Source organism: Trachinotus anak, unplaced genomic scaffold (assembly GCF_046630095.1).
Source record: "Trachinotus anak isolate AG129_WGS33_773 ecotype Australia unplaced genomic scaffold, CSIRO_AGI_Tana_v1 ptg000025l, whole genome shotgun sequence".
Classification (NCBI taxonomy): Eukaryota; Metazoa; Chordata; class Actinopteri; order Carangiformes; family Carangidae; genus Trachinotus; species Trachinotus anak.
Genome location: NW_027273876.1, coordinates 14,011,808 through 14,036,248, shown reverse-complemented (window position 1 = coordinate 14,036,248; position 24,441 = coordinate 14,011,808). Strand labels below are relative to the sequence as shown.

Genomic DNA, 24,441 nt, shown 5'->3' with positions numbered 1-24,441 from the left:
CTCTCCCTGACACACACACACACACACACACACACACACACACATAAGTACAAGTAAAAAATCATGTATCTCCTAAATGTCATCTTTTCAGGCGCTCAGAAAAGCGGGATTAGATTTGAAAAGGAATGAAGCCCAAGGGTGGTAGAATTTTTTTTTTTTTAACTGAGGAGTATGGATTCCTTCAACTGGAGATTAAACATGAATCAGAGTCGCACGGTTTTTTCCTGACAGTTCGTAGCCCACCAAAGGCCCTCCAAAACGCACAAAAACAAACAAACACAGACCAAGTAATACAGCAGTAAATAAAAATCAGGGTAAACTATGACCTTCAGTCAGTGATAATCATAAGGCAAACAAGCAGAAATATAAACAAAAATCAATTATGGTTTCCATCCACACGCATAGACACACACTCACACATGCACACATACACACACCTTGTCTGGCCTGCTCTCCGGTCCAGTTTCCTGGGCAGACACAGTCCCCTGGTGCTCATGGGAAATAGTGAGCATGCCAGGCCCCACAAAGGCGTCCTTTCAGTTGCCCGCATGCTTGACCTGTGCAGGGTCAGCGCTCTGCTTTGTGCCCCGTGACCCCTGAGTGACCTGGGGTCACGGTGAGGGCCCGGGGTCAAATCCAGATGCCTGCGTCTAATTTCACCCCAACTGGGTTATCCGTCCAAATCTGCCCTAAAATTTGGCCCCTCACCACACCCCACCCTCCCAAAACCCACTACTACCTCCTCACATGACTGAGTCCCATAGAAATACATAGGTACTCTATAGTCTAATTGGACTACTGTGGAGTAGCGCTCACACTCAAGCTCTCTCTTTCTCTCTATCTCACACACGCGCGCACACACACACACACATACACACTGGCCTGACCCCCTGTAACTGCACTAATACTCCATCCTATGGCCTTTGGTCTATCTTGAGGGATTAGGTGCAGAAAGACACACATACAAGCACCGATACATCCACATACGCACACATGCGTGCACACACACACACACACTAAGGAGCGCAGCAGGCCTGGCTGAGGGTCTACCTTGAGGGATTAGGTGCAGAGAGACAGGACCCTCCAGCCAATCAACCGGTCTGTCACATTGATTTTGAGGGGTCACTAGTGCACAATGGCCAGGGTTTTCCTGTCTTAACCTCTCTGATCACACACATATGCACACACACACTCATACACATGCACACATAATGACAATAAACTTTATTTAGATCATGTACATAAAAGGCAGAGCTGGCAAGGTGCCTTATGGGTGGGTGAAAAGCCAGAATAGCAAACAATGAAATGTAAAAATAGAAAGCACAAGAAAAAATCAAACTGAGTAAGTGTGTAAAAAAAAAAGAATCTTTACAAATACACAAGATTAAGATCGTTAGATATTCAAGTTTGTAAAAGTGTGTTTTCCCGGGAGACTTTTAAAGATGATAATGAACGTATAAACTCCTCAGACAGGACTTTCCACACATGTGTGCACACAAACACACACATACACACATTATTACAATTCAACCCCCCCCCCCCCCCCCCCTCCGTCTGCCTCTCAAAGCTTCATCACATCCATGCTTCTGCAAATCCTCTGTCCCTGGGGGAAAGCACACCCGGCTCGGGGAAAGCTCCCAGGTCAACCCCCACTTCCAACCCCTCACTCCGTCTTCTCTTTCCTGGTCAAACAACACAATAGTCAGAGAGGGCACCGGGCAGGCGCTTTGACTAATGGAAATAAACTGGGCCACTGCCAGCAGCATTTCAGGTGCTCAGGCTGACTGTGCTCTCTGACGTCAGATACGATTGCCCTATTCTGTTTTAGTCTTTTTCGTTTCCCCTCACACCTTTAGCCCTCACATCCCTCTGTTGCCTGTTTCCCTTTCCGGAAGGTATTCTCTGAGGCATCTGGAAAAACAGGATTCACGCATGTCTGCTGGTATTGTTATCATTACAGAGCCCGCAGGTGGTGAAAGAAATACTCAGGTTCTCTACTTAAGTAAAAGTTGCAATACAATAATGTAAAAATGCTACATTTCAAGTCAAAGTCCTGCATTCAAAACCCCTCTTCTGCAAAAATACAGCATTAGCAACAAAGTGTATTTCATCGGAAGTAATTCATTATGTAGAATAATGGCCACTGTTACTCATATGTTATTGTGTATGACATGATTAGACTATAAATACTGATGCATCAATGTAGCAGCAAAATTTTATGCATGTATACACGTAATTTAGTCCAGTGGTTCCCAATTTAAGAGTCGGGCCTCCAAAAGGTAAAAGGGTCACAAGATAAATGTGATGGGTCATAAGATGATTAGTTGGGCAGGAAAGATGAAATAACAGAAATGCTACAAAAGAAAAAAAAATTCCTTCTCTAATCTTTTTTTTTTTGTGAAATGTTGAATAATTTGACCTCTTTGGGCCTTGAGCAGTTTCACTTTAAATGAATACATCTGAGAAGTTTAGACAGGAAAAATCACTCTTTGTGGAACTGCTATCAGTTCATCAGCATCTTAAGTGAACACTTTGTTTTTCTTTTTTCTCAGAGGTCAAAGGCCACAAATGTTCGTAATCACTGGTTACGTTTTAAAAAATGTGTTTTTTTTTTTTGTTTTTTTTTAATGTAATTTGAAAAGTAAGAGAGACTAAAGTTTCAACATTAATTTAGTGGAGTAAGAACTGCAACATTTAACTGCAGAAGAAAATTTGCAAATATTTTTTTTTTTTTTTTTTTGTATTTTTGGAAGCAATGACATAGAAGCAAATTTTGAAAATATTATTAAATGAAGAAAGTAATAAAAGATTAACCAGAAGCGTATCCAATGGCAGTAAAATCATGTGACCACTAGTGGGCGCCCAAGTGTTTGAACAGTACTAAACCCAGCGGACTGTGTCGTCTTCTCTCGCCTCCTCGACTACCAGCCTTACTTCCTGGATACGCGCTCAGAAAAAACAGCCAGGTTGGATTTGTTATTATCGTCTTACACCGAGTTTCCGTAGCTTATACACACATGAAGACGAGCTATTCCAGCGATAAATGATCGTTCAATATCACGAAATTACCGATGATCACCTAGAGCGGCGCAGGAAGGAGGAGGGCGCAGAAGTCGCAGCTAAAGGTGAGTTAGTTCGTGAAATTACTAACGGTTAAATTAGCTTGCTAGCTGAAAGCTTGAGTCTTTATGGTCAGTTTGTGTTCATTTTAATACATTTTATGTGGGTATTCGTGTTTGTGTTTGGTTAGTAGGTGCTTTATAAAACAAAGAAAGGTTAAAGCGTGTCAAATGTCACACTCGGTTGTTTCTCTCTTCTTGCCCAGAGCGCCACGTCACTGATCGGCAGAGGAGTCAGGGAAACGCACCCGGAATTTAGCCCGAGTCCCCGCTTTGGACCGGAGACTACAGGGCCACACTTCACCGTGAGCCCTCGGTGTGCTGCTGTCTGCGGGCTGTTTCGTTTTGTCTTGCCTTGTCTTGTCGGAGGAGGAGCAGTCAGGAAACGGCTCAAAAATGACGGCGTCCAACTCGGGTCTTATCATGAATGTGGTGAACAGCATCGTCGGAGTGAGTGTGCTCACCATGCCCTTCTGCTTCAAACAGGTGGGTCACATTTTAGAAATTGGTCATATATTTTGTATATAAAATCTAAATCTGAAAAGTAACTAGCGGTGGAATAATTGTGGTGGAATAAAAAATGCCATATTTCCCTCTAAAATGTAGTACAGTCAAATAAAGAAGCCCAGAATATAAGCACAGGCACCTTAGACTACAGTCCTTGATTTAAAAAAAGCATTTCGTAGTAACTTTCCACCACTGAACATTTTTCAATTTGCAAAATGCAAAAATAGATCGTAGAGGCACAGGGGAACAGTTCTTGCAGTATTAACATTTGTTTTTATTTAATTCCATTAATATCACACAATAAGCAACACAGGGAGCCGTACATATGCTATAAAAACATAAGATATCTTTATTTCTGAAAACTTTGGCATGATTTGGTCTTCAGTACATCACCACTAAAACTTAAAAAAGGAACACACAAACTGTCACACATGAACCACAAATGCAAATGTTTCAGCTTGATATAGTTTGTCGAAAATAATGTTCAAGTTAGTTGTAGTTTTGGTTAAAGTGTTTGGTTTACAGAGAGGTATTTATAATATTTAGTTTAACTTCACTGGTGTAAAAGAGGTGGAAAAAAATGTTAAAATCAACAGCATCAAAAATCGCAGCTCAAAAAATGACCATGAAGCTGTTAAACCAACACCTGTCTAAAACAGTTTCAAGAAAAACTGAACATTATTAACCTTCAGCTTTGCACTGGCAGAACATTTAATTATGGCCTCATGTTGTTTTACAGTCTAGCAACTTCCTCATAAGGTCAATAGTAGTTTGGTTGAACATATACAGCATCCCAGTCTGTTGGCAGACTGAATCCAAGAATCTTTATGCTCTTCCCATTACATCATTCAAACAGGCTCTCTTACAGGTTTTGGTATATACTGGTAAAACACAGCAGGGAAGGGCATTACCCACCGACCTCCTTATTAAAAAAGTAAAGAGTGAAGTATTATTGAGCATCATCACAGTGTGACGTCACTGCTGAGAGGTATTTCAGCCTACTTCCTGCATCACTGCCTTGATGTGTTTGTTGTGTGGCCTCGATGAAAGGCCACACAACAAAAAAGGAAGGTTCTGTGCTCATGCTATATTCAGAGGTAGTTCAGTAGGAACTTAAGAAGATTAGGGCTGTTTCACTTACTTCAAAAAGTAAGATCCTCCACAGAATTAATATTTTCATTGGGCCATCGCCTTGTATTAAAAGTTTCTCCAATATTTGAAGAACCACAACAGAGATTTTAAGAAAAGCTATTTATATTGGTAGCGTATAGTAATAATAATAATTATTATTAGTTATTCATTGTTATGACACAGCAATTGAGCAAAAAAAAAGGTTACAAAAAAGACCACTACTCCACACTACCCTGAGCAAAAGAGAAAAAAAAAATCCTTTCTCCTCTACTGCCGCCACTCCGTTCCCACCCGTTTAATTTTTATGCCTCTTACTTCACTAATTGAGATGCTGTTATGGGATTTAATTTTCACTTTTAACAATAAATGCCACTTTTTGACTTGTTTGTGTATTCTTTGGGGAATTTATTTCAGTGACTCTCACATCACCAATCACCATCAAGTGGAAAGACAGAGGAAATTAGCCACATTTAGCATAGCCTTCATCATTCAGAGCTCTTCTTCTGTCACACAGGTCTCTGTTCATGTTTCATCACACACTCAGTGGAAGTTAATTGTTGTCTCCCTGTTAAAGATTAAACTGATTTGCCTAACGCCTCTTACAGGATAAAAGTTAGATAATTTTCCTACATTTTATGTTGTGGTCATCCTGTACAAGGACACATTGTGTATTCTTTTGTTTGATCATCAAGTGTGTGTCTAATGTTTCTCAGACTTTTTCTGTCCATGGACCTTTCTGTTTTCAATCAAATGCTTATCATAGAAATATTTCACATAAAACTAGTAAATATGTTTCCTCCGTGGATCGGAGTTGTAATTAGTTTTCAAGACTAATTTGAGTCAGGATAGTTTACATACCATTTTGACAGGCATTTCAGGACAGATCTATGAAACTCAGTGTGACGTATGTTATCTCTCTGCTCTCACAGTGTGGGATAGTGCTGGGAACCGTACTGTTGTTCTTCTGTTCCTGGATGACCCACAAGTCCTGCATGTTCCTGGTCCACACGGCCAGCAACACCAAACGCAGAACCTATGCTGGATTGGGTGAGTTTAAGTTGTAATAGTTGACATTTTGATGTAACTAAATGTTACATTTGCTGATTTGTGTTTATTACTGACGTTACAGTAGTTTATCTGCAGGGGGTTTCTATTTGCCACTTTTTTTTTTGCCCTGTTTTTGGGAGCACATGCAAGAAAGTGATGTGTTTTGCTTGTTTAGAGTAGAGGAAGAAGTGGGTAGTTAGCAGTGACATTGATCAGATTGCAGATTTTAAGTTCAAGCTCTTGGAACACAGTGAGTGTGTTGGTAATGCCAGATAAGTATAGTTATGATAGTTTGAACTCAGGTATTATCAAAACAAACTATTTTCGGACACTGCCATCTGTTTGTCTTCATGTTGTTCACACTGACATCATTCCCTTCTCTGCAGCCTTCCATGCTTACGGGAAACCAGGAAAAACACTGGTAGAGACCAGGCAAGTCTCATTATTTATTCACAACACACATTATGCTGTACTTCAAGTGTAGACGGTGACTTTATTTTCTGCAAGTAATTGTTGTTGAGCTTTGAATATTGAGACATTTGAATGGCTTCATTTCATTTAGAATAGTAGTTGTATTTAGAAAGTAAACATAGCAGAGAAGGTGATATGAAATTGATTTATTTCCAAAATCATTGACACTGATAACAGTTGAGATTCCACTTGTCTCTATGTCTTCTCTCCTCTGTCCCTGCAGTATGATTGGGTTGATGTTGGGGACCTGTATTGCCTTCTATGTTGTCATTGCTGATTTGGGCTCAAATTTCTTCGCTCAGCTGTTGGGTTTACAGGTTTGAGATCAACACATTTATATATTTATATCACAATCTTTGAGCATTTCGCAACACTGATTGATAAAATCACATATTTCATCTCCTTGCTCTCTGCTGCCTTCTTCTTAAACAAAATACTTAAAAAAAAAACAAAAACTATCAAATGTTTGAAGTAACAAGCAGACAATAAGTAGAGTCAAGCCCAACAGTGAGTTCTTGAGAAACAGTGTTGTATTTTCGTGTCATACTGTCCTCTAAAGGTGACTGGCAGTTTTCGCGTGCTGCTGCTGATCGCCGTGTCTCTGTTCATCGTGCTCCCATTGAGTCTGCAGAGGAACATGATGTCCTCCATCCAGTCCTTCTCCGCCATGGCTCTCATGTTCTACACCCTCTTCATGTTCACGGTGAGCGCGCCGTCATACAGACAGCTGCACTCTACACGGTGTATCTGAATAGACTGCAGTGGAAACTCTTTGGCTTTGCTTACAGGGCTTAACAGTCACAATGCATGAGCTAAATACCTATCACGTTAGCTATACACTACACCACAGTGCACAGTTTACAGTATTACAAAGTGTAAAGAAAGCCTGACATCTGCAATACTGAAAGATGCCATTTGATTAAATGAATCCTACTACAGCTGAAGATTATATATAAGCTTTAGAATAGCAGTGAGGAAATTCATCAGGAATAATATAGTCATGCAGTCATGCTACATAGTGGATTAAAATCTGGACCAAACAAATCTACCATGGCATTTTTCATTTTTTTGCCTTGTTGTTTACAGGAGTTGATTGTGCAGCCAATGTACTTTTTAACATAGTTTTCTGCCCATGTAGTATTAGGCTGTATATTTGTGTATTCATTCGACAAATACTGTAATATTCATATGTACTATGTTACTTATGAATGTTACAGGTCTCATGTATAACCTGAATCCCTCACTGGCCTTACCTTCTGTTTTAAACTGAGACTTGTTTGATTTTGTGAATATTGTTTGGATGAATGTAATTTTGTTTGTGTTAATTCCTTCTAATTTGCTCCGTTGTACTGTTTGTCTTCCTTATCAACACAATATTGTCTTGCTCCTCTTTTTTTTTTAAAGAGCAGATCCACACTAAATCACATCAGGCAGAAAACAATTGCTGCACAGCTCTTTATATCCTGAAACAAAGCCTTTCCCCTGGGAAGGAGACACCACTTGAAAATTGGCCCGTAGGGACATTTTAAGCTCTGTAAATGCAAAGTAAATGGTCACAAACCTTTGCAACTTTAGGGAATTATCTTTCCATAGTTGCTCATTTATTATTAAACTACATCAAATGTAAAAGTGTCAAATGCATTTTTATATATTTTAGACTTCTTTTAGACTTATGTTTTCTGGTCCATTCATTTGAGATGCGGTTATATATCAAATGAATTTGACATAGTGCTTGTGATTATTTTCTTTAGAAAGAATTAGTTTTATTCTCTTATCCTAAGTCAGCACAACACTCCCAAGTGTATATATACATTTCTGCCCCAGCTAATCAGAATGCATTAGTAACACCACTATGGCAGCTGGCTTCAGAAATATTCCTGAGGTTAACACTAGCCTTAATAATTTAATTCATAATTTTTGGATTTGGATTATTCAGGAACTGGAAAAAATACAAAGAAGACTTCATGTTTAGCTGTGTTGCCCTGCCTCAACTCTTTAAAAGAAAGATGCAGCCACAACATCAAACATTTGAATCGTGTTGCACTTCTGGCTACACCATAATCAGTGATGTCTAAATTGCAGACAGTTTAATATGAAACTGTTTTGAACACATTTACAACATTTTTTTCCCCCTCCGTGCACATTGTTTTGCAGATAACCTTGTATTGTTTGCAAGTTGAAAACAATGAAGTTATAGTGTTTTCTTATTATTTATTAATATCTTAATTTAAAAAATGTTAATAGATGTAACCATATTGTCTATACAATGTCAGAAAATTGTCATCAGCTTACAGGCTTCAAGGTTACAGCTTGTAGAACCCACAGTCCATTTTTCAAAGATACTCAAATGAAAACGTTCCCTCACAGCCTACAGATTTAGGTTGGAGTGTGGTCGGAGGTGCGAGTTACTTAAAAGCTTAAATCCAGAGTCCAGTCCAGCAGCACTTTTCTGCCCCATGTGGTTCAGCTTGTTTACTCTTTAAATGTGCACACACACCGTTTGTGTGTGTGGCTCTGTTGTGCTGTAGTGCTGCTTCCACAGCCTTCAAACTGTTGTTTACAGTTTCTCTGTGTCATGTGACTTCTAGTTCCTTAGCATGGCGATAACCCGGAGCAGTGGTGTGGTGTGTGTCTGGCTTTAGATCCAGGCCCGGCCCAGCCCGGCCCACTCCAGACCCCTAACCCTCTAACAGTGACGTATCTCCTTCCCTCCCTTCTTTCATCCTACCTTTCGTCTCTCTCCTTTTCCCTTCTGCACTACTTTACTTCTTTCTCCTCCTCTGTTTCCCTCGTGTCCTCCTGTTCCTCCTCACTCCCCTTTACTACCTCCTCTCCACTTCTACACCCTTTGTTTGCTCCCCTCTGTCCTGCTGCTGTTTCTGCTGCTGGTGCTGTAGATAGTGTTGTCGTCTCTCCGCTACGGCATTATCTCGGGCTCCTGGGTGGAGCGGGTTCACCTGTGGCGCTTCAAGGGCGTCATTCAGTGCCTGCCCATTATCGCCACAACCTTCTGCTGTCACCCGTAAGTAAACCACAGAAACCACCCCCAAAATAACACCACCGTAAGGGCGGTGGGGGGGGGGTGATGAGTTAAGGAAGCCCGATGTGTTCCTCGCAACTCTTATGCTCCTTAAACCCCCCTCCCACCTACCTGAACCTTCCACCCACTCTTCTCAGTCGTCCCCATTTTTCACCTTTTTTAATTGGTTTGGTCTGAGCCATTTCAGCTCTGAGTGTGCCTGTGTGTGTGTGTGTGTGTGTGCGCGCGCGCGCGTTTTTGGTGGCAGTAGTAATAAGGCAGAAGTGGAAGTTAAGTCTTTGCTGAGCTCACACCACTGCCCCAAACCCAGGATGAGCAGCCTGGGTCTGGGTATGGAAGGCTGGAGGGTTATGGAGTGTTCTGGTGTCCTGTGGGACTTTATCAGGTAACAAACGGAGCAAGACGAAGGAAACGCATGCTGATCGAAAACCTGTGGGGTAGTTTTTCCCTAAATGCCTTTTTTTTTTTTTTAAATCAAATTTGCAATGGCACTGTTACTCATCACGTTCATTACTCAACTTTTTCAGCTGTGACAGGTTTTTTGTTCAGTGTGGGGTTTCCTGTCATGTCTCTTTCCTTCTCTTCATTTTCTTCTGGTTTTCTCTCCTCATTCATTACTTTCATTATCTGTCTGTGAGCCGTCAGCATGGGTGCAGCCCCCCTTCCTCTTCCTCGTGCTCTCCCTCCTCTTGTCTTCATTTGGTTCGGGCTGTAACCCCCTCCCCCTCCCCCCCTCCTTCCCCTCAGATGGTGCTGTCTTCGTTCAAACATGGGCTGCTCAGCGGCTGGTGGCTAGGGCAGGTCTATGTGGTGCGCTGGGAGGGCGTGTTTCGCTGTCTCCCCATCTGTGGGATGGCCTTCGCCTGTCAGTCGTAAGTACTCCTCCCGCCCCTCCACCTGCACAGGACCGTGTAATGAAACTAATGTAGAAATAAGACAATAAAGAAATCTCAAGTCGAAAACTCATTGACTCAGAATGACAGTAGTCCTAAAATTATGTGCCGGGTAAATCCTGAAATGTGGACTTTTCCACTCGGCAACACAATAAATTGAATCTTACATTTCTGCATGTACAAACTGAGCACATGTCACAATTAGTGCATGTATATTTAAATCGTTCCTTTAAGCCACAGTGGAGGGTTTGGGGTGAGTTTGTTATGTACAGAGACTCACAGATTAGTGGTTTGTTAGAGGTGTCTAGTTGCAAAGGGAGGCTGCTTATTTTGCTAATGTGCTTTTCACAGTCAGCTCATCTGTTTCTACTCCACCACTCGGTCTGACCTCTCTACAATTAACCTGGGACTTCAAACGGCTTTTTGTTCATGCCACTGCTCTTTTTATTTATCTGGTGTGATGGGAATAAAACTCAATTTGGCATTGACACTGTCGTTTAGTTGTTAAGTTCATTTTTAAGAGTCTCACAAACTTGCAAGAAACATTTGTTTCTGCAAGAAAAATAATCCAAAAGTTCCCAAAAGTTTTGTCTAAGAAAGAAATTTCCGATCAACTTTTCTATTTTGAAACATTAAGATTTGTTAATTTTTACTTTGAGATTTTTAATTTTCCCAGATAGTGAGAGGGTTTTCATGCCAATCTTTCTATTCCAGTAACTTTCCCCACAGTGATGGCAGAGATCACACTGCTACATGTCACTCCTCACAGCTTCTTTGAGTCACCATATTCATTTACTTCTCCATTTTTCACCCATCTGCATGCTCTGTCTCTGCCCCTTTTGTCCTGCCCTCTGCACTGTAGTGCTTGCTCTGGGATTGCAGTGAGTTGAGCAGGTTGTGGGTAACACACAAAAATCTAATGGGGTCTGCATGTACAAAGTCTCGTCTCAGATTTGAATGCAGTGCTGGGGAAGGATGCAGGGAGTGTTATGGTGAGGTCATTAGGGGCCAGATGTTTGGGTGGGGGTGGTTGTATATGGGTTTGTTTGTGTGAGAATGAGTGAGGTAAGTGGCAGGAGCGGGTGACTGTAGGCTTGAGACCGAATTGAGACTTTAATCAATGTAATCGCACAAAGCCAACATAACATTATGGCATTGCGGGCGTGTTCATTAGCAAGTGAGGTGTGCGCGTGTTAGGAAGAAGAAGAAGAAAGTGTGTGCTTGTGTGTTTTGTGTGTTGGTTCCCACTAGTGGTGCTGAGTGATATTTGGCAGGGTGATTTCTTGGCCTGTGGTCAGGCCGAGCGAGGCAAGCGCTCCGTCAGGCGGCAGGCAGCTTAAGCCAAACCACTAATCAACACATTGGACTGCCGCCATCTTACAGACACACACTGATGTATTCACAGGCTGATTAAACAGCTCTCAGCACATTGGATTTTTATTACATTCATGAAATGTGTTTACTTTCAGTTAAAACATTACTTAACATCACCATTATGACGGGATGGGAGCTGGCCCTGTTGTTTTTTGGCTGCGTGTTTGAATTGCGAGGAGCAGTTAGCTCATAATAGAGGGACATAAGAAAAACATGTGCGGTGAAAATGTCCCTCTGTGATGCTACTGTCAGCATGCTTTCAACTCCAAGTTAATGATATTATCTTCGGCACACGCTCTAGCCCTCCCAACACACACACACACACACACACAGACACACATTTCCACACACTCACTTTAAAGAGCTTCTCCGTCATATTTCCTCCCTTTTTAAAGGGCAGTGTTAAAGCAAATAAAAACACATTAGCCTCTGAGTCAGGACTATTGGGTGACCATTAGATGCTCTGGCTCCTCGCTTACAATATGCCGTTTTATTTAACCTTGGCTCTGAGATTTACTGGTTTGCAGATTAAACAAGCATCAAGCAATAGCACCACGGGACAGTGCTTGCTCATAAAACCAGAGTGTGTGAAAGAGAGACGGGCAAAGAGAGAACGAGAGGCAGAGAAAGTTATGGTTTCTTGCTTTCTCTCTCTTTCTCAGCGCTTCTCTCTGTTTCTTCCTTCCACTTAAATATAAGAGAGAGAGAGAGAGAGAAAGAGAAAAGAGGAGGTGAGCACAAAGAGTCTGCCAGGAAAGTTTATAATGCTCTAAAACCTGCCAGGCACTCACTGTTATATATAAAGCCTGTAAATTCACCGGTTAATGTGCCAGTGGTCCCCTTCACACTGCCACCCTCTTTTATAGCACACAGAAAATGACAGAGAGAGACACCTGGGTAGACAGACAGACAGACAGACAGGTTCAACCTCAGCCCACCTTGACTACTGTCACACACACATGCACAGGCAGGTACACCTCTCACCCCCCACTGCCACGTCATTATTTCCATCTACTTCAGCCCCTTTTGAAAAACGACTGTAATTAAAACAAAGTGAAAACATGATTTTTTAAATGAATTGCATTCATAATATAAAAAATAAAATTCCACATCCTTGCTTGTTGCATTCATGTGCGTGTCAGATGAACATACAGACACACAACTTGTATGTTGATGTGCTTTATAGTATCTAAATTATGTCTGGCTGTATGGGTCTTGGGGCCCAGTTTTGCAGGTAATTACAGAACATTGGTTATTGGTCACAACTGGCTGCTGTGTTTGTTATCACTCGTAGGTTGGTGTCATCTCAAGCTGCAGCAGAAGAATTAAGCCACTATGACATTTTATTATCTCAAAATAATAATCAAGCAAGCTATAGCCCTTTTTTAATTAGCTTGTTTGACTTTTAAACATGTAAGTGCTAATTTACATGTGTTAGAAGTGACATAATCCAGAAATTTAGTAAACAATAGAGGTTTTAGTTTAGTGTTGCTGATGACTACCTTACATTGTCAAAACAACAACAAAACTCTAATGGGCTAAAAAAGCAAAAAGAAATCACTTGTCTGAGTAGGATGCTGAGAAGGACATGAAGACAGTGACGCATCATTTGATTACTGAGTGGCATAAATGGGCCCCCATATGGCTGCTCATTAAAGAAAATCTATAGAGCAGTTTCCAGTACCAGATTTTAAGCAAGTAGCTACGTAGACCATGACTGAGCAGCTGTTTGAACAGAAAAAACCCAACTCTGTTGATTCATGCAACATCTATGGGTCTACTTTCCTCAGCCCCCTTCCAGACTTTGGATGGTTAAGTGCCTGTAACAGAAGTTGTATGTCTGGTAATTCAGACGACACATGAATGCACAGCAACAGTACCAGTGTGGTGATGTTTTAATGCGGCATATAGAGCGTGTTTTTTTTTTATTTGGTTTTTTTTGGGCTGCTTGTCTCTCACAGGCAGGTGCTGCCGACCTACGACAGCCTGGACGAGCCGTCCGTCAAACGCATGAGCACCATCTTCACCTCTGCCCTCAACGTAGTCACCATCTTCTACATCACTGTGAGTGGAAATGACACCGCCATTCACACCAGTCACATTTGTCTCTGTCAGTGCTGTTGCACGGAAACCTTGTGTTTTGTGTTATTAGATGGTCTGCCTGCCCTGATGTTTTTTCAGTCACCTTTTAATCACCGCCTAAAAAGTTTCACACTTTCTTATTTCTTCTTCTTTCTCTTTCTATTCTTCAGCTATTCTTAAATTTGTATGTGTGATTAGAATTGGTCTTTTGTTCCTTGGAACTGGCATTTAAAAAGTCTTGAAAGGTGACATTTCCATCAGACAACACAGCTGATGTCTTATGCATGAGGAACTTTATCCAAGTTAAAAAAAAAAAAAAAAAAAACTCCTTCTCTGACACATTCATTTCTTCCTGCCTCCTAACCTTGTATTTGGTTCCCTCCACCCGCTGTCTAAACCAGGTGGGGTTCTTTGGCTACGTCAGCTTCACAGAAAACATTGCAGGCAACGTGCTGATGAACTTCCCCTCCAACCTGGTGACGGAAATGATCCGCGTGGGCTTTATGATGTCTGTGGCTGTCGGGTTCCCAATGATGATCTTACCCTGCCGCCAGGCCATCAACACCATGCTTTTTGAGCAGCAGGTGAGCTCAAATACTGCTCGCACACTTCCTGTACAGGGTGTGCCAAACCAGCAGGACACCAGGAAAATCTCTCTCTGACTCTGCCTTGATGTCTTTTTTTATGTAAATATTGTTAATAGTAGAGAGATAACAATTTGGATACAAAGTGTCTGTATTAATAGGAATGCCTCCTTTATATGATTTAATTTGAATCGTTTCATTTTCCACTTTAACTCATGACCGTGGAAGTAGCAGGCACTCATATCCTCTCTGTAGTGCAGTTTGACAGACAGAGAGAAATGTGTTGCTCCATGTAAACACAGCCTGCTGAAGACACTTGCTGTGGTTTTTAACTGTGATGTCTATTCAATTTTTATCATATCCAGATGTGAGCGCAAGCACATAAACACATCTGGCTTGTTAAACTCCTGTGACATGTACTATTTCTTATGTCATTTAGAAGAATTTCTAGCATATACAGTGTTGATAGTTTTTTGGGGGGTGTTGCGTCATTTGTGTTCAGAACTGCACCATAGGAAGTCTAGTTTGAGTTTTTGGTGGAAATCAGACGGGGAGCGTGGACAGTGCATGAGTGAATGTAGCAGGAACACAGAGTAGTACAAGCTGTGTGGTGTGTGTGTCACCAAGAGACAAAAGTGTTGTTGTCTTACCATCATTTCTCTTGCTCATTCCTCTGTTTCTGTCTTACAGCAGAAGGATGGGACGTTTGCTGCCGGGGGATACATGCCTCCTCTGCGCTTCAAGATGATCACCCTCTGCATAGTGTTTGGCACCATGCTGGGAGGCATTCTCATTCCCAACGGTACATTGTGTGTGTGTGCGTGCGTGTGTGTGTGAGAAAACAATCAGGCGTGGATTGAATGAATTAAACTTGTATGTGTGTTCATATGTGTGCAGCTTATTGGCTGGAGGTCTTTAAGGTGCATGTGTTCCTTTATGTGGGCGGAGTAGCTGGGGAGTTTTACGACATGTGTGAATGTGACTTTACGAGTCAGTGACTGTCACACTCTAACACAGTCCTTAAATCAGTGCCCTAACTTTTATCCCCTTTTAGACGGGCAGACGGGAAGATAGGGCTATTATTCTCCCAGACTCCCTCTCTCTCACACACACTTAAACACACACTCACAAAATCTGGTACACACCAATACGCTCTCTCTGTCAGGTTCTTAGAGTCTTTCCGTCCCTCTCACAAACGGCTCCAAAATGGTGGAGATGTAAAGGTTAGCATTAGTTTATGTTTTATTCATACTTTTCTATGGTGGCTGTTTGTTAAACATGGGTAGACACACACACACAGACACACACATACACACAGAGTGGGATTGGATGGCTCTTTGTGTGTCTAATCAGACTAATAGACTGAGGAGAAGGGAGGTAAGGACCCTGGAGAGAATGGACACTAAATCTGAGGGAGACAATATGGTGTCCGTCCTCTGGATGAACGATGGGTTTCCGGGCCCGACGCCCAGCCGGCCTGGTCTACAGAGACAGGGGTGGGGCCAGGGCTCGCTGCTGCCAGGAGCAGGGTGCCATGGATGGGGAGCTTGCATGTGTCTGGGCAGGTGCTGGTTTATGAATGGCAGAGGCAGGTATGAATGGAGGTAGCGATTAGAAGCATAGATCTGGGGAAAAAAGTTATTTGGCAGAAGAGAGATGGAACACAATCCTCTTGGCAGCGTTGGTGCTAATGTTTTGTCTGTGGGCTCTACAGCAGTGGCTCCCAAGTTTCTTAATTTGACATACCCCCATGTTCCAATCAGATAAGCTTGGAGTAACAGAAGCTGCATCTTTAAACCATTTAACCATTACTTTGAGCTAATTAGTTTGACTTTTTATCCATGACTTTCAACTATCTCACCTGTTTATCCATTCTTTGTTGGTCATCATTTCAACTGTTTATTTATCATCTGCACATATATCCTTACAAGTGCAGAATATCCCCCTGGCTCCGGTTGGGAATCACTGCTCCAGAGGACCACAAGATAATTTCTGTGCTTTTCTTTCCCTTTTCTGTCTTTAGTGGAAACCATTCTGGGTCTGACTGGAGCCACCATGGGCAGCCTCATCTGCTTCATCTGCCCTGCTCTCATCTACAGGAAGATCCAGAAGAATGGCATGATTGCTCAGGTAACACAGTCAGAATTTGCACTTCTCCAGTCATTTTGTGATTGAAAATGTAACTCAATTCACTGTGTCTGTCATTTTGTGCTTCTTCTCTTTCCTGTAGCTGGTGCTTTGGGTGGGTCTGGGCATCTTGCTGATAAGCACCTTTACCACTCTCTCAATTTCGGCAAGGAGCCCTGGCACCAGAGTCCAAGCCCCTTCTCCTGCAGCGCCCGACAAGAACAACCTGCTGCTACCAGACCCCCGTGAACTGCACGGTAAAGATCATGACATGCGCTAATGGCTGGCAATCACTTATCTACTTGACAGACTGTAGATGAAAGTGGTTTACTAATGAGCCATGGAAACATTTACCTCAACGGGCTGGAGCCAGGGTTGTCTGCAGCGTCTGAAATTGGACAGCAGTGCTGCATGTAATTATTTCATGCAAAAGGCACCAGCGGCACAAGAGACATGTTTATTTTTTGTTTTATTTTCAAAGTCGTGGACTGAATGCAGCGCCCTAAAACAGCAACATAAAGAGAATATGAGCCAATAACAAAGGGCGAGTGAAACTAAAACAAAAGCACAAAGCCACAGCAAAAGAAAGGGTTTCTTTCATCTCTGTGAGAAGAAAAGATGGAGACACAGAGTGACTGATAGACGGACGGACAGGCAGGCAGGCAGGCAGGCAGGCAGGGTGAGGAGATAACCTCTTGATAATATCTGAGAGCAGCACTGAGTGCTTGACATTGATGGAGCGAGAGTGATGCCCTTCAAACTCCAGCAATTTCTCCCCTCTCCTCTACCTCTGTTCATTTCGCCTGCCACCGCCCTCCCCCCAAAATACATTGTCTACAGCCCTCATCTCCCCCCATATCTCCTGTGGCAGCTATAAAATGCCTGCGAGCTCTGGCTGTGTAAAGGGGTTGATATGGGTTTGGGGAGGGTAGAGGGGTACAGACGAAACAAATGGAGATGAGATGTAAAGGAAGTCAGTAAGATATCATTTCAGTTTTAGGGTAAAACAAGACACAGAAACAGTTTCACTTCCTTTCCTTTACCTCATGGTTCTCTAACCTGTTCACTTACACCAGTCAAACTCTGTCTACCTCCATCTTTGTGATTCTTCTGATTTGTCTGAACTCTTTTTTTGATTTCTCTGCATTCTTTCTTCTCATCTTTGCTCCATGTGAAAAACGTGTGGTCTGACCTGCACACCCATTTCCTGTCAGTTTCAATTTTAACTCATCTCCCTTTTCCCCTGCTTCTCCCTCTCTCTCTCTCGCTCATTTATTATGCTGCAGCAACTGCATCTGCCTTGTCGTTGTCAGTATTTGCTGCCACCTGGTGGATCTACTCATCAGAAATAAGCAGTACATAATCGATCACAGTGTGTACAGTGTCTCAGTGTGTACAGTCCACGTGAGATATTCCTAGTTGTTAATTTATTTTAATGCAAGCAGTTAATGTGGACAATAAATACCACTCTGTAAGAAAATAAAAGAGTACATTAGTACAGAGTTAGTGGTAAATATAATGCAGTAAAATACAGTAATTTTACCTTTCTCAGAGAAGAAAAATACTGGAATGAATGAGATGTCACATTTATGGCTTCTTAATTTAGTCGCAGTAATGTGTCTCATATTTTTCAGACTAATTGTCTATGTGAGAAAAGCAAAGCAAAGCAAAAAGAAAAAGAAGAAAGCCTTCGAGGAATGGTACTAAACAGGAGTAAAAAATATCCTGGTGTGAAAACTCTCTCTGTAAATCTATTATTAAAAGACTTATTTTCATAGAGGTGATTCTCTGACGCCGTAGCAGCAGTCTGGTTTGTAATAGATTGTGTTTTTGTGTGTCCGCATGCAGACGGTCCTCCAAACAAGAAGCCAGCGGAAATAGAAAAGCCTGACCTCCCAGCTGTGGCGGTGGTGCAGCCTGTGGAGACGGACGAAGCTGAGCCCCCCCAGATTAAAGGACCAGTGGAAGTACCTGAGAGGAAGAAGGGGGAAGAAGTGCAGTTGGACCGTCCGGATGCTGGTAAGAAAACTGAACCAAAGCTGGAATCTTCACCGGACAAGTGTGTAGAGATTTTGATATTTTGTCTGTTTGCCCAGGTGTTGCGGTGCCAGAGGCAGAGGCCCATCGCCATGAACCACCCATCCCTCATGATGAGGTCAAGGTAGACACAAGAAAGAAGGACGAGAAACAAAAGGTTGATGGAGGGGAGGAAGAACCCAAAAGAGAGGGAGAGCATGTTTTGGGTCAAGCTGCGAAGGTAGATGACAAAAAAGACAAAAAGGTTGAAGAGAACCCAAAGGCTGCTGAGGCTGTGGGGAAAGAGGTAGTGGATTTGGGTGGAGGTGAAGTTCTGTCCAATGAGGTGCAGGAGAACCAGGCAGGGGAAGCAGGCAAAAAGCAGGATGTTCCCCCGCTAAAGGAAGTGGAGAAGCTCGAGCCTGTGAAAGATCCTCTGGCAGGGAATGCAGTCCCAGTAGCCAATCAGGCTGTGGTGGTCGATAAAGTGGGCAAAGCTCCAGATGCTGCAGAGAAACGTGAGTATTTGTCACTGTCCTTGTAGACGAAGGCAACTGGAGGGACAGAAAGATGTAGAAAAATGCAATATTGACCATGTGATATTTGGTGATTGTTCAGCTCAACTTCCTGAAGGAGAGCATCGTCCTGCTGCAGATGAGGCTCCAGCTGCAGACAGCAAAGACACAGCAGACGAAAAGATGGACGGTAAGAACAGAAAACCTTCAAATCAAGGGGGATTAGACCTGAGTTAATAATCTTGAGTCACTTGCTTTCAGTGAATTCTTTGGAAAATTAGACAAATACAAATTTGAAAATCAACTGTGGTTATTTGGTGATACATTTTTCCATTTTTTAAATTTCTGTTTTGATTGGATGTGAGGTTATTTGAAATATTACTGCATCAAGCTTACTTAGAGTTGGCATACATTTTGTACCAGCATTCAACTGTCATACAGCAAAAAAAAGAGAAATCATGCAGTAGAGGGTGGGGATGCCACTCTCTCCACCAACAGTTGCCTCCACGGACTAGAATGCAGTGCAGCTGCAGCTTTGTGGGGGCAGTGTTTATAGCTTATGAAATACAGTGGCCCTTTGACAGTAAGGCTGAGCACATGACTGTTTCCTGTGTAGCCCTAAGTGAGGAAAAAATGACAGCATCACTAATACATCTCTGTTATTGTGTGAACTGTACCCTGACGTAGTTTCACTATAAAGTTACTCTTGAAGATGTAGAAATTGAAATCCAAGAAGTAGTGGCAGGTTGTGAGAGGGTCCACAAAAGAATAAGTTGCAACACTTAATCATAAAATAATTTTTTATGATGATATTATATCTGATTGATGGAGGTTAGGTTGGTGGATTCTTTTCCAATTAATTGGCTAATTCAGGCAGCATTGTAATAGACTTCAAGGAGGTTTGCTATGGTCTGCTGCATGCTGTTTATGCCTCCGCCACTCTTTTCCTCATCTCACTTTGCTTGTTTTATCTTATGTAATCTCATCTTGTAATCTGTTCCTGCTTACTGTGCCTATTTTTGAAGGTACACGTGGAGTAAAACACAGGAGACATGTCTTTCTTTTACTTCCTGGCTTGACACTTTTACCAGTCTTTTTTTGGCTGTTGTTGACTCTTTTTCTGTTGTTTACTTTTGCCCTCTCTCTCTCTCTCTCTCTCTCTCTCTCTCTCTCTCCTTCTCCATCTTTATCCCTTTTTTTTATTCTTGCTCTGCTGGACTCCTATCACAGTGATAAAAAAGTTGGTTGCAGGTATGAAGTCCCTCTTGCCTTTTCTTCTGTTTACTTCGGCCTGTCATTCAAATTTTCTGTTATTTAGTCAGTGGGCCATTTATCCATTAATAGATATTTACATACTCATACAGCCCATATTATAAGTTTTTTTTTTTTTTAATAATGCTCCTGTGTAGAATCCTCCCACTCACCTCACCCTCTAACATAGTTTGTGTGTGTCTACAGCTGCCCATTACTTCCCATTCCAGTTCATGTTTAAGGCTACGATCTACAGTTGTGTTTGAATTAATCCATTAATAGTGGATTATTGTCTATTTCCCTTCCTCTCTTACTTAGAGCTTGGCCCTACATCAGCCTAACTGAGCTTCTTACAGATGCCTAACCAATGCATATTTCCCAGAGCAGTTTGAGACTTGTTTTAATTCAATGTTTCTGTCTCCATATAGAGGGTCAGCTCGACCACGCAGTGCTGCTGCAGGTGATTAAGGAGCAACAAGAGCAACAGAAGAGACTTCTAGACCAGCAGGAAAAACTACTGGCTGTCATAGAAGAGCAACACAAGGAGATCCACCAGAAACAGCCTGCTGGTGAGTATACACATTATTTTTTCCTGATATTGGTTCCCACACAAGACATGGAGTGTAGATATCTTAAAGGTTTATATCTTAAAGGTGGTGCTGAAGGTGAGGCAGAGAAAGGCGTCCAGGAGCACTTGGAGGGGATGGAAGGTGGAGCACCGAAGCCCAAAGACTCTGGACTGGCCTCAGACCTGAAGCAGCCCAACAAGGCAGCTGAAGCTGGAGCTGAAGCTGGAGCTCCACAGGGTGGAGTGGTTGTCCCCCAAGGTGTGCCCCAGAATCAAGCTCAGGCAGGGGATAGGGTTGCTGAGGCCGGGGCACCTAAAGGAGCTGTTCCAGCTGCTTACAAGGAGGATGTTCATAAAGAGAATGGGCTGGGGGCGAGGGGAGTACCACTGGGAAAGAAAAGACCTGATGACCACCAGCCTGTGCCTCCAAATGATCAGGTAGCTCAACTAAAAGATGAACAAAGAAGCCTAGATAAGGGAAACGAGATAATTGTTAAACAACAGATAGAGAAAGAGGTTCAGGCAATACTAGAAAAAGAACAACATGAGAGGGAGGAAAAGCCCAGAGAGCAGGACTTAGAGAGAGAGAGGATAGAGAAAGAAGTGCAGGCAAGGTTAGAAAAAGAGCGGCTAGAGAAGGAGAGACAGGCAAAGCTGGCCAAAGAGAAGGAGCTGGAGCGGGAGAGGATAGACAGAGAAGTGCAGGCAAGGGTGGAAAAAGAACGACTAGAGAGGGAGAGAAAGGAAAAGCTGGCCAGAGAACAGGACTTGGAGAGAGAGAGAGCAGAAAGAGAGAAACTGGCACAGCAGAAAGCTGCAGAAGAGAGATTCCAGCAGGAGATGCAGAAAGCAGACAATGAAATACTTGAGAGAGCGAGGAAAGAAAAGGAGGCACAGGAGGCTCGGGAGAGGCTGGCCCAAATGGAGAGAGCTATAGAGGCTCATAAAGCTGCACAGGGGGTTGAGAGAGAAGCCGGCGAAGCTTTGAAGAACGGAGGACGAGACCTCAAAGAGAAAGTTGCTGCTCAGGCAGACCCCAGAGAAGGTGTGGAAAACCAGGCTGTCAAAGCTGACGCTCACCCCCAGGGCTCCCACGAGAAGGTCAGGGACCAGGGGGGGATGGATCTAAGGCGGAGACGCAGGGCACTGGGACCTAAAGAGGCTGGAGGGCCCCCAGAGGAGACCGGGGCGTCCAGGGGAGTGCCTGGGCTGGAGCCCCTGCTGGAGCTGGGGGGCTCAAACCTGCACGCAGCCCTGGAGGAGCAGCTACTGGCCGGAGCAATGGTGCATTCACGGCAGATTAAACAGGCCTCAGAGGATGAGGGAGCGTAATAACAGACATCAGACACACACTCATGCTGTCTCATTTAGTGGACAGACAGCAAGTTCACACACATTGTACACCTGCAGGACCTCCTGATACTGTGGACCATGATATTGTTGCCTTACATTCTTGCCTTCACGGACAAAGAGGAACATTTATTTTCTCTTTCTTGATACTGTGTACTCTGGAAATAACCCAAAGTCTTTATTAAAGAGCAAAGTGTATGTAAATATTAACTTATTTTTGTCTTGTGGCAGAAAATTTTGAGGAAGTTATTTTTGAAATGTAAATAAATCTATGCAAATACAATTATAAGGAGTGTTTGACAGGGCAAAAAAAACTGTTTGTATGTGAGTCACTTTAATTAATGTATTTTTTATTCACCTTTATGTGGACTCTGCCTTTCTGTACGAGCTATGTTTGTGCTTTGTTGTGTTGAGTTTTGGTAAAAGTTCTGGTCAGTTTGTGTGTTTATGTTTTTCTCTGAGATGTAAATTCTGTAAATCTGTCATGTTTAATTATGGTCAATGTTTAGGGACTCTTTGAACCTACATTTACAACATATTGGATGTGATTTAGATTCAGGCCCTTTCATAAGTGGTTTCATTAGACTTTTAAATGAAAGTCACTGAATTGAACCTCATGCTGGAGCTGCGAGGTGTACAGTGTGGCCTTACTGTTTGATAAACTGTGGACCATGAAGCAGCTTAATCCAGACCATCTGGATCCACGACTGTAGTTAATGATCATTCCTTCTTCAATATCTATTCTATTGTTGATTTATTAGTGCCTTCTAATCCATATGCTGCAGCAGTGATGGTTTATCAAAACAAAATGTGGCAGTTTTTCAATGTGTTTTCTTGCACAAGTCCCCCCTTACTGTAAACATTACAGTAATTTTAATATATAAAATATGTATATTGTGTTCAGGAAATCTGGATTATGTTTGTAGTGTTTCTTAGTAATCCAGTTTTTCAGAAAATGTCTCCATCCATTAGCACTTCAACTCATGTTGGACTTAGCTTTGTACAAGAGGCTATTTTTCTGACTATTTTTCTATGTGCATTGTATTTCTGTACATTTTGGTGATAAGAATAAATAAAAGACATAGTACAACCAAGGCTGTTGCTCTTTTGCTCAAACAACAGATGATATCAGCAGTTTTTATTTACATCTCTACATTAGTAGATAGTAAAATAAATAATAGTTAAATGGAGCTTGCACATTCTAGATAGTGGCAGTACTACTGAAAAATACAAGGCTTTGTGCAATTTCCATTTCAACAATATGTGATTATAAAAAGTGTCAGTTGATTTTTCAACCCATGATACACATTCAGTTCAGCAATCCCAGGTTACTTTCAGCATCACAAGCCACTCAGAACTTCTTCGTCTTCTGCCACAGCACCAAACGGTCAGTTTTGAGGTTGCTTGTCTGCATCCGCTCTTACATCACAACCAGGGTGGTTTCCATTTATTTGGCTCTTTTCTTTGCCTGTAATTAAAAAATAATGGCTTTTAATGATGGCCACCAATCACCTCTACATTAAACCAGTAGGAGGATTACTGTCTTTGCCACTTACTGCGTTTGTAAAACAAGTCTTCAGTGCTTCAAATTCCTTGGCACACAGGTCCTTCTGCAACTCCTGTCTGCCTGTTGTGGTAGCCGCCACACACTTCCCATATGCTGCTGCCTGAATAACACAGGAGTTGACGTTAGACAAAGGAAATCAAAGTGAGATAGGTAAAGGTCCCCTGATTGACCCCTGACCTATCCAGAACAGTGAGTGACTTCATATACAATGTTTATTTGTATATCATAGCGGGGTAACGGAATTTCATTGTGCAATCCTGTATTGTGCAATGACAGAAAAACTGAGCCCATTCACACAAAGCAAAACACCTCGCCAAAAATATAGTAACAAATGATAGTTTAGAGTTACACAAACAAGTGGAGCCACCTTGTAGGTTCCCTGATATGTTTGAGGAGTAAAGAAGCTGGCTGGGCTGAATTTTAGTGCATAGTTCATTATTTGTGAGTTTAAAGTGCTAAGATGCTAAGATGCCCCCGCTCCTCTGCGTCGATGCTCACCTCTCCCGTACACTGTGCAAAAAGCTCGGGGAAGAGTCTTAATTTCTCTCGGCTGCGAGTCCACACGTTTGACCCAGACATGGTGCTTTTCCGGAGTTCACTGAGGTCCTGAAGGTGTTTTAAGTCAACTGAAAAGCACGATACGAAGGAGCCGATAATCCCGAAACCGACGCCGCTTCACAGTTTGTCAAAGTTAATGTCAAACTTGGAAAATACATCACAACGAGCAGATGAGAGACTCCTGTACTCTATAGACAGCGCCATATTGTTGACCCCTGTGATCAAGGAAACGTCCGGCAGA

General features: G+C 42.4%; 2 protein-coding genes across 3 annotated transcripts; one reads left to right on the top strand and one right to left on the bottom strand.

Annotated features, from left to right (window-relative positions):
• The first annotated feature begins 2,915 nt into the window (after nucleotides 1–2,915).
• Nucleotides 2,916–23,169, top strand: slc38a10 (solute carrier family 38 member 10). 2 transcript variants are annotated; one of them, XM_071463287.1, is made up of 18 exons: nucleotides 2,916–3,125; nucleotides 3,326–3,605; nucleotides 5,687–5,804; nucleotides 6,191–6,236; nucleotides 6,499–6,592; nucleotides 6,835–6,978; nucleotides 10,063–10,187; nucleotides 13,544–13,646; nucleotides 14,066–14,248; nucleotides 14,939–15,050; nucleotides 16,272–16,378; nucleotides 16,479–16,632; nucleotides 18,224–18,394; nucleotides 18,472–18,909; nucleotides 19,010–19,096; nucleotides 20,137–20,157; nucleotides 20,586–20,726; nucleotides 20,811–23,169. In XM_071463287.1, the coding sequence occupies exons 2-18, from the start codon at nucleotides 3,516–3,518 to the stop codon at nucleotides 22,055–22,057; spliced, it is 3,381 nt and encodes a 1,126-aa protein (XP_071319388.1). In that variant the 5' UTR covers nucleotides 2,916–3,125; nucleotides 3,326–3,515; the 3' UTR covers nucleotides 22,058–23,169. The 2 variants fall into 2 exon arrangements, with proteins under 2 accessions (XP_071319388.1, XP_071319389.1); XM_071463288.1 differs by lacking the exons at nucleotides 10,063–10,187; nucleotides 20,137–20,157 and adding an exon at nucleotides 9,173–9,297 and having other exon boundaries at nucleotides 2,917–3,125.
• Nucleotides 23,170–23,172: 3 nt separating this feature from the next.
• ndufaf8 (NADH:ubiquinone oxidoreductase complex assembly factor 8) lies at nucleotides 23,173–24,428 on the bottom strand. The gene is made up of 3 exons (XM_071463315.1): nucleotides 24,141–24,428; nucleotides 23,632–23,742; nucleotides 23,173–23,543 (listed from the first exon to the last, which is right to left on the bottom strand). The coding sequence occupies exons 1-3, from the start codon at nucleotides 24,219–24,221 to the stop codon at nucleotides 23,523–23,525; spliced, it is 213 nt and encodes a 70-aa protein (XP_071319416.1). The 5' UTR covers nucleotides 24,222–24,428; the 3' UTR covers nucleotides 23,173–23,522.
• Between the last annotated feature and the right edge of the window lie 13 nt (nucleotides 24,429–24,441).

Coding starts and splice junctions, on each gene's coding strand:
- slc38a10 (XM_071463287.1), top strand. CDS start 3,516: ATGACGGCGTCCAACTCGGGTCTTATCATGAATGTGGTGAACAGCATC. Junction 6,593..6,834: donor CTCAGCTGTTGGGTTTACAG/GTTTGAGATCAA, acceptor TGTCCTCTAAAG/GTGACTGGCAGTTTTCGCGT. Junction 16,379..16,478: donor AGAATGGCATGATTGCTCAG/GTAACACAGTCA, acceptor TCTTTCCTGTAG/CTGGTGCTTTGGGTGGGTCT.
- ndufaf8 (XM_071463315.1), bottom strand. CDS start 24,221: ATGTCTGGGTCAAACGTGTGGACTCGCAGCCGAGAGAAATTAAGACTC. Junction 23,743..24,140: donor TTGCACAGTGTACGGGAGAG/GTGAGCATCGAC, acceptor TGTGTTATTCAG/GCAGCAGCATATGGGAAGTG. Junction 23,544..23,631: donor AGACTTGTTTTACAAACGCA/GTAAGTGGCAAA, acceptor TTTTAATTACAG/GCAAAGAAAAGAGCCAAATA.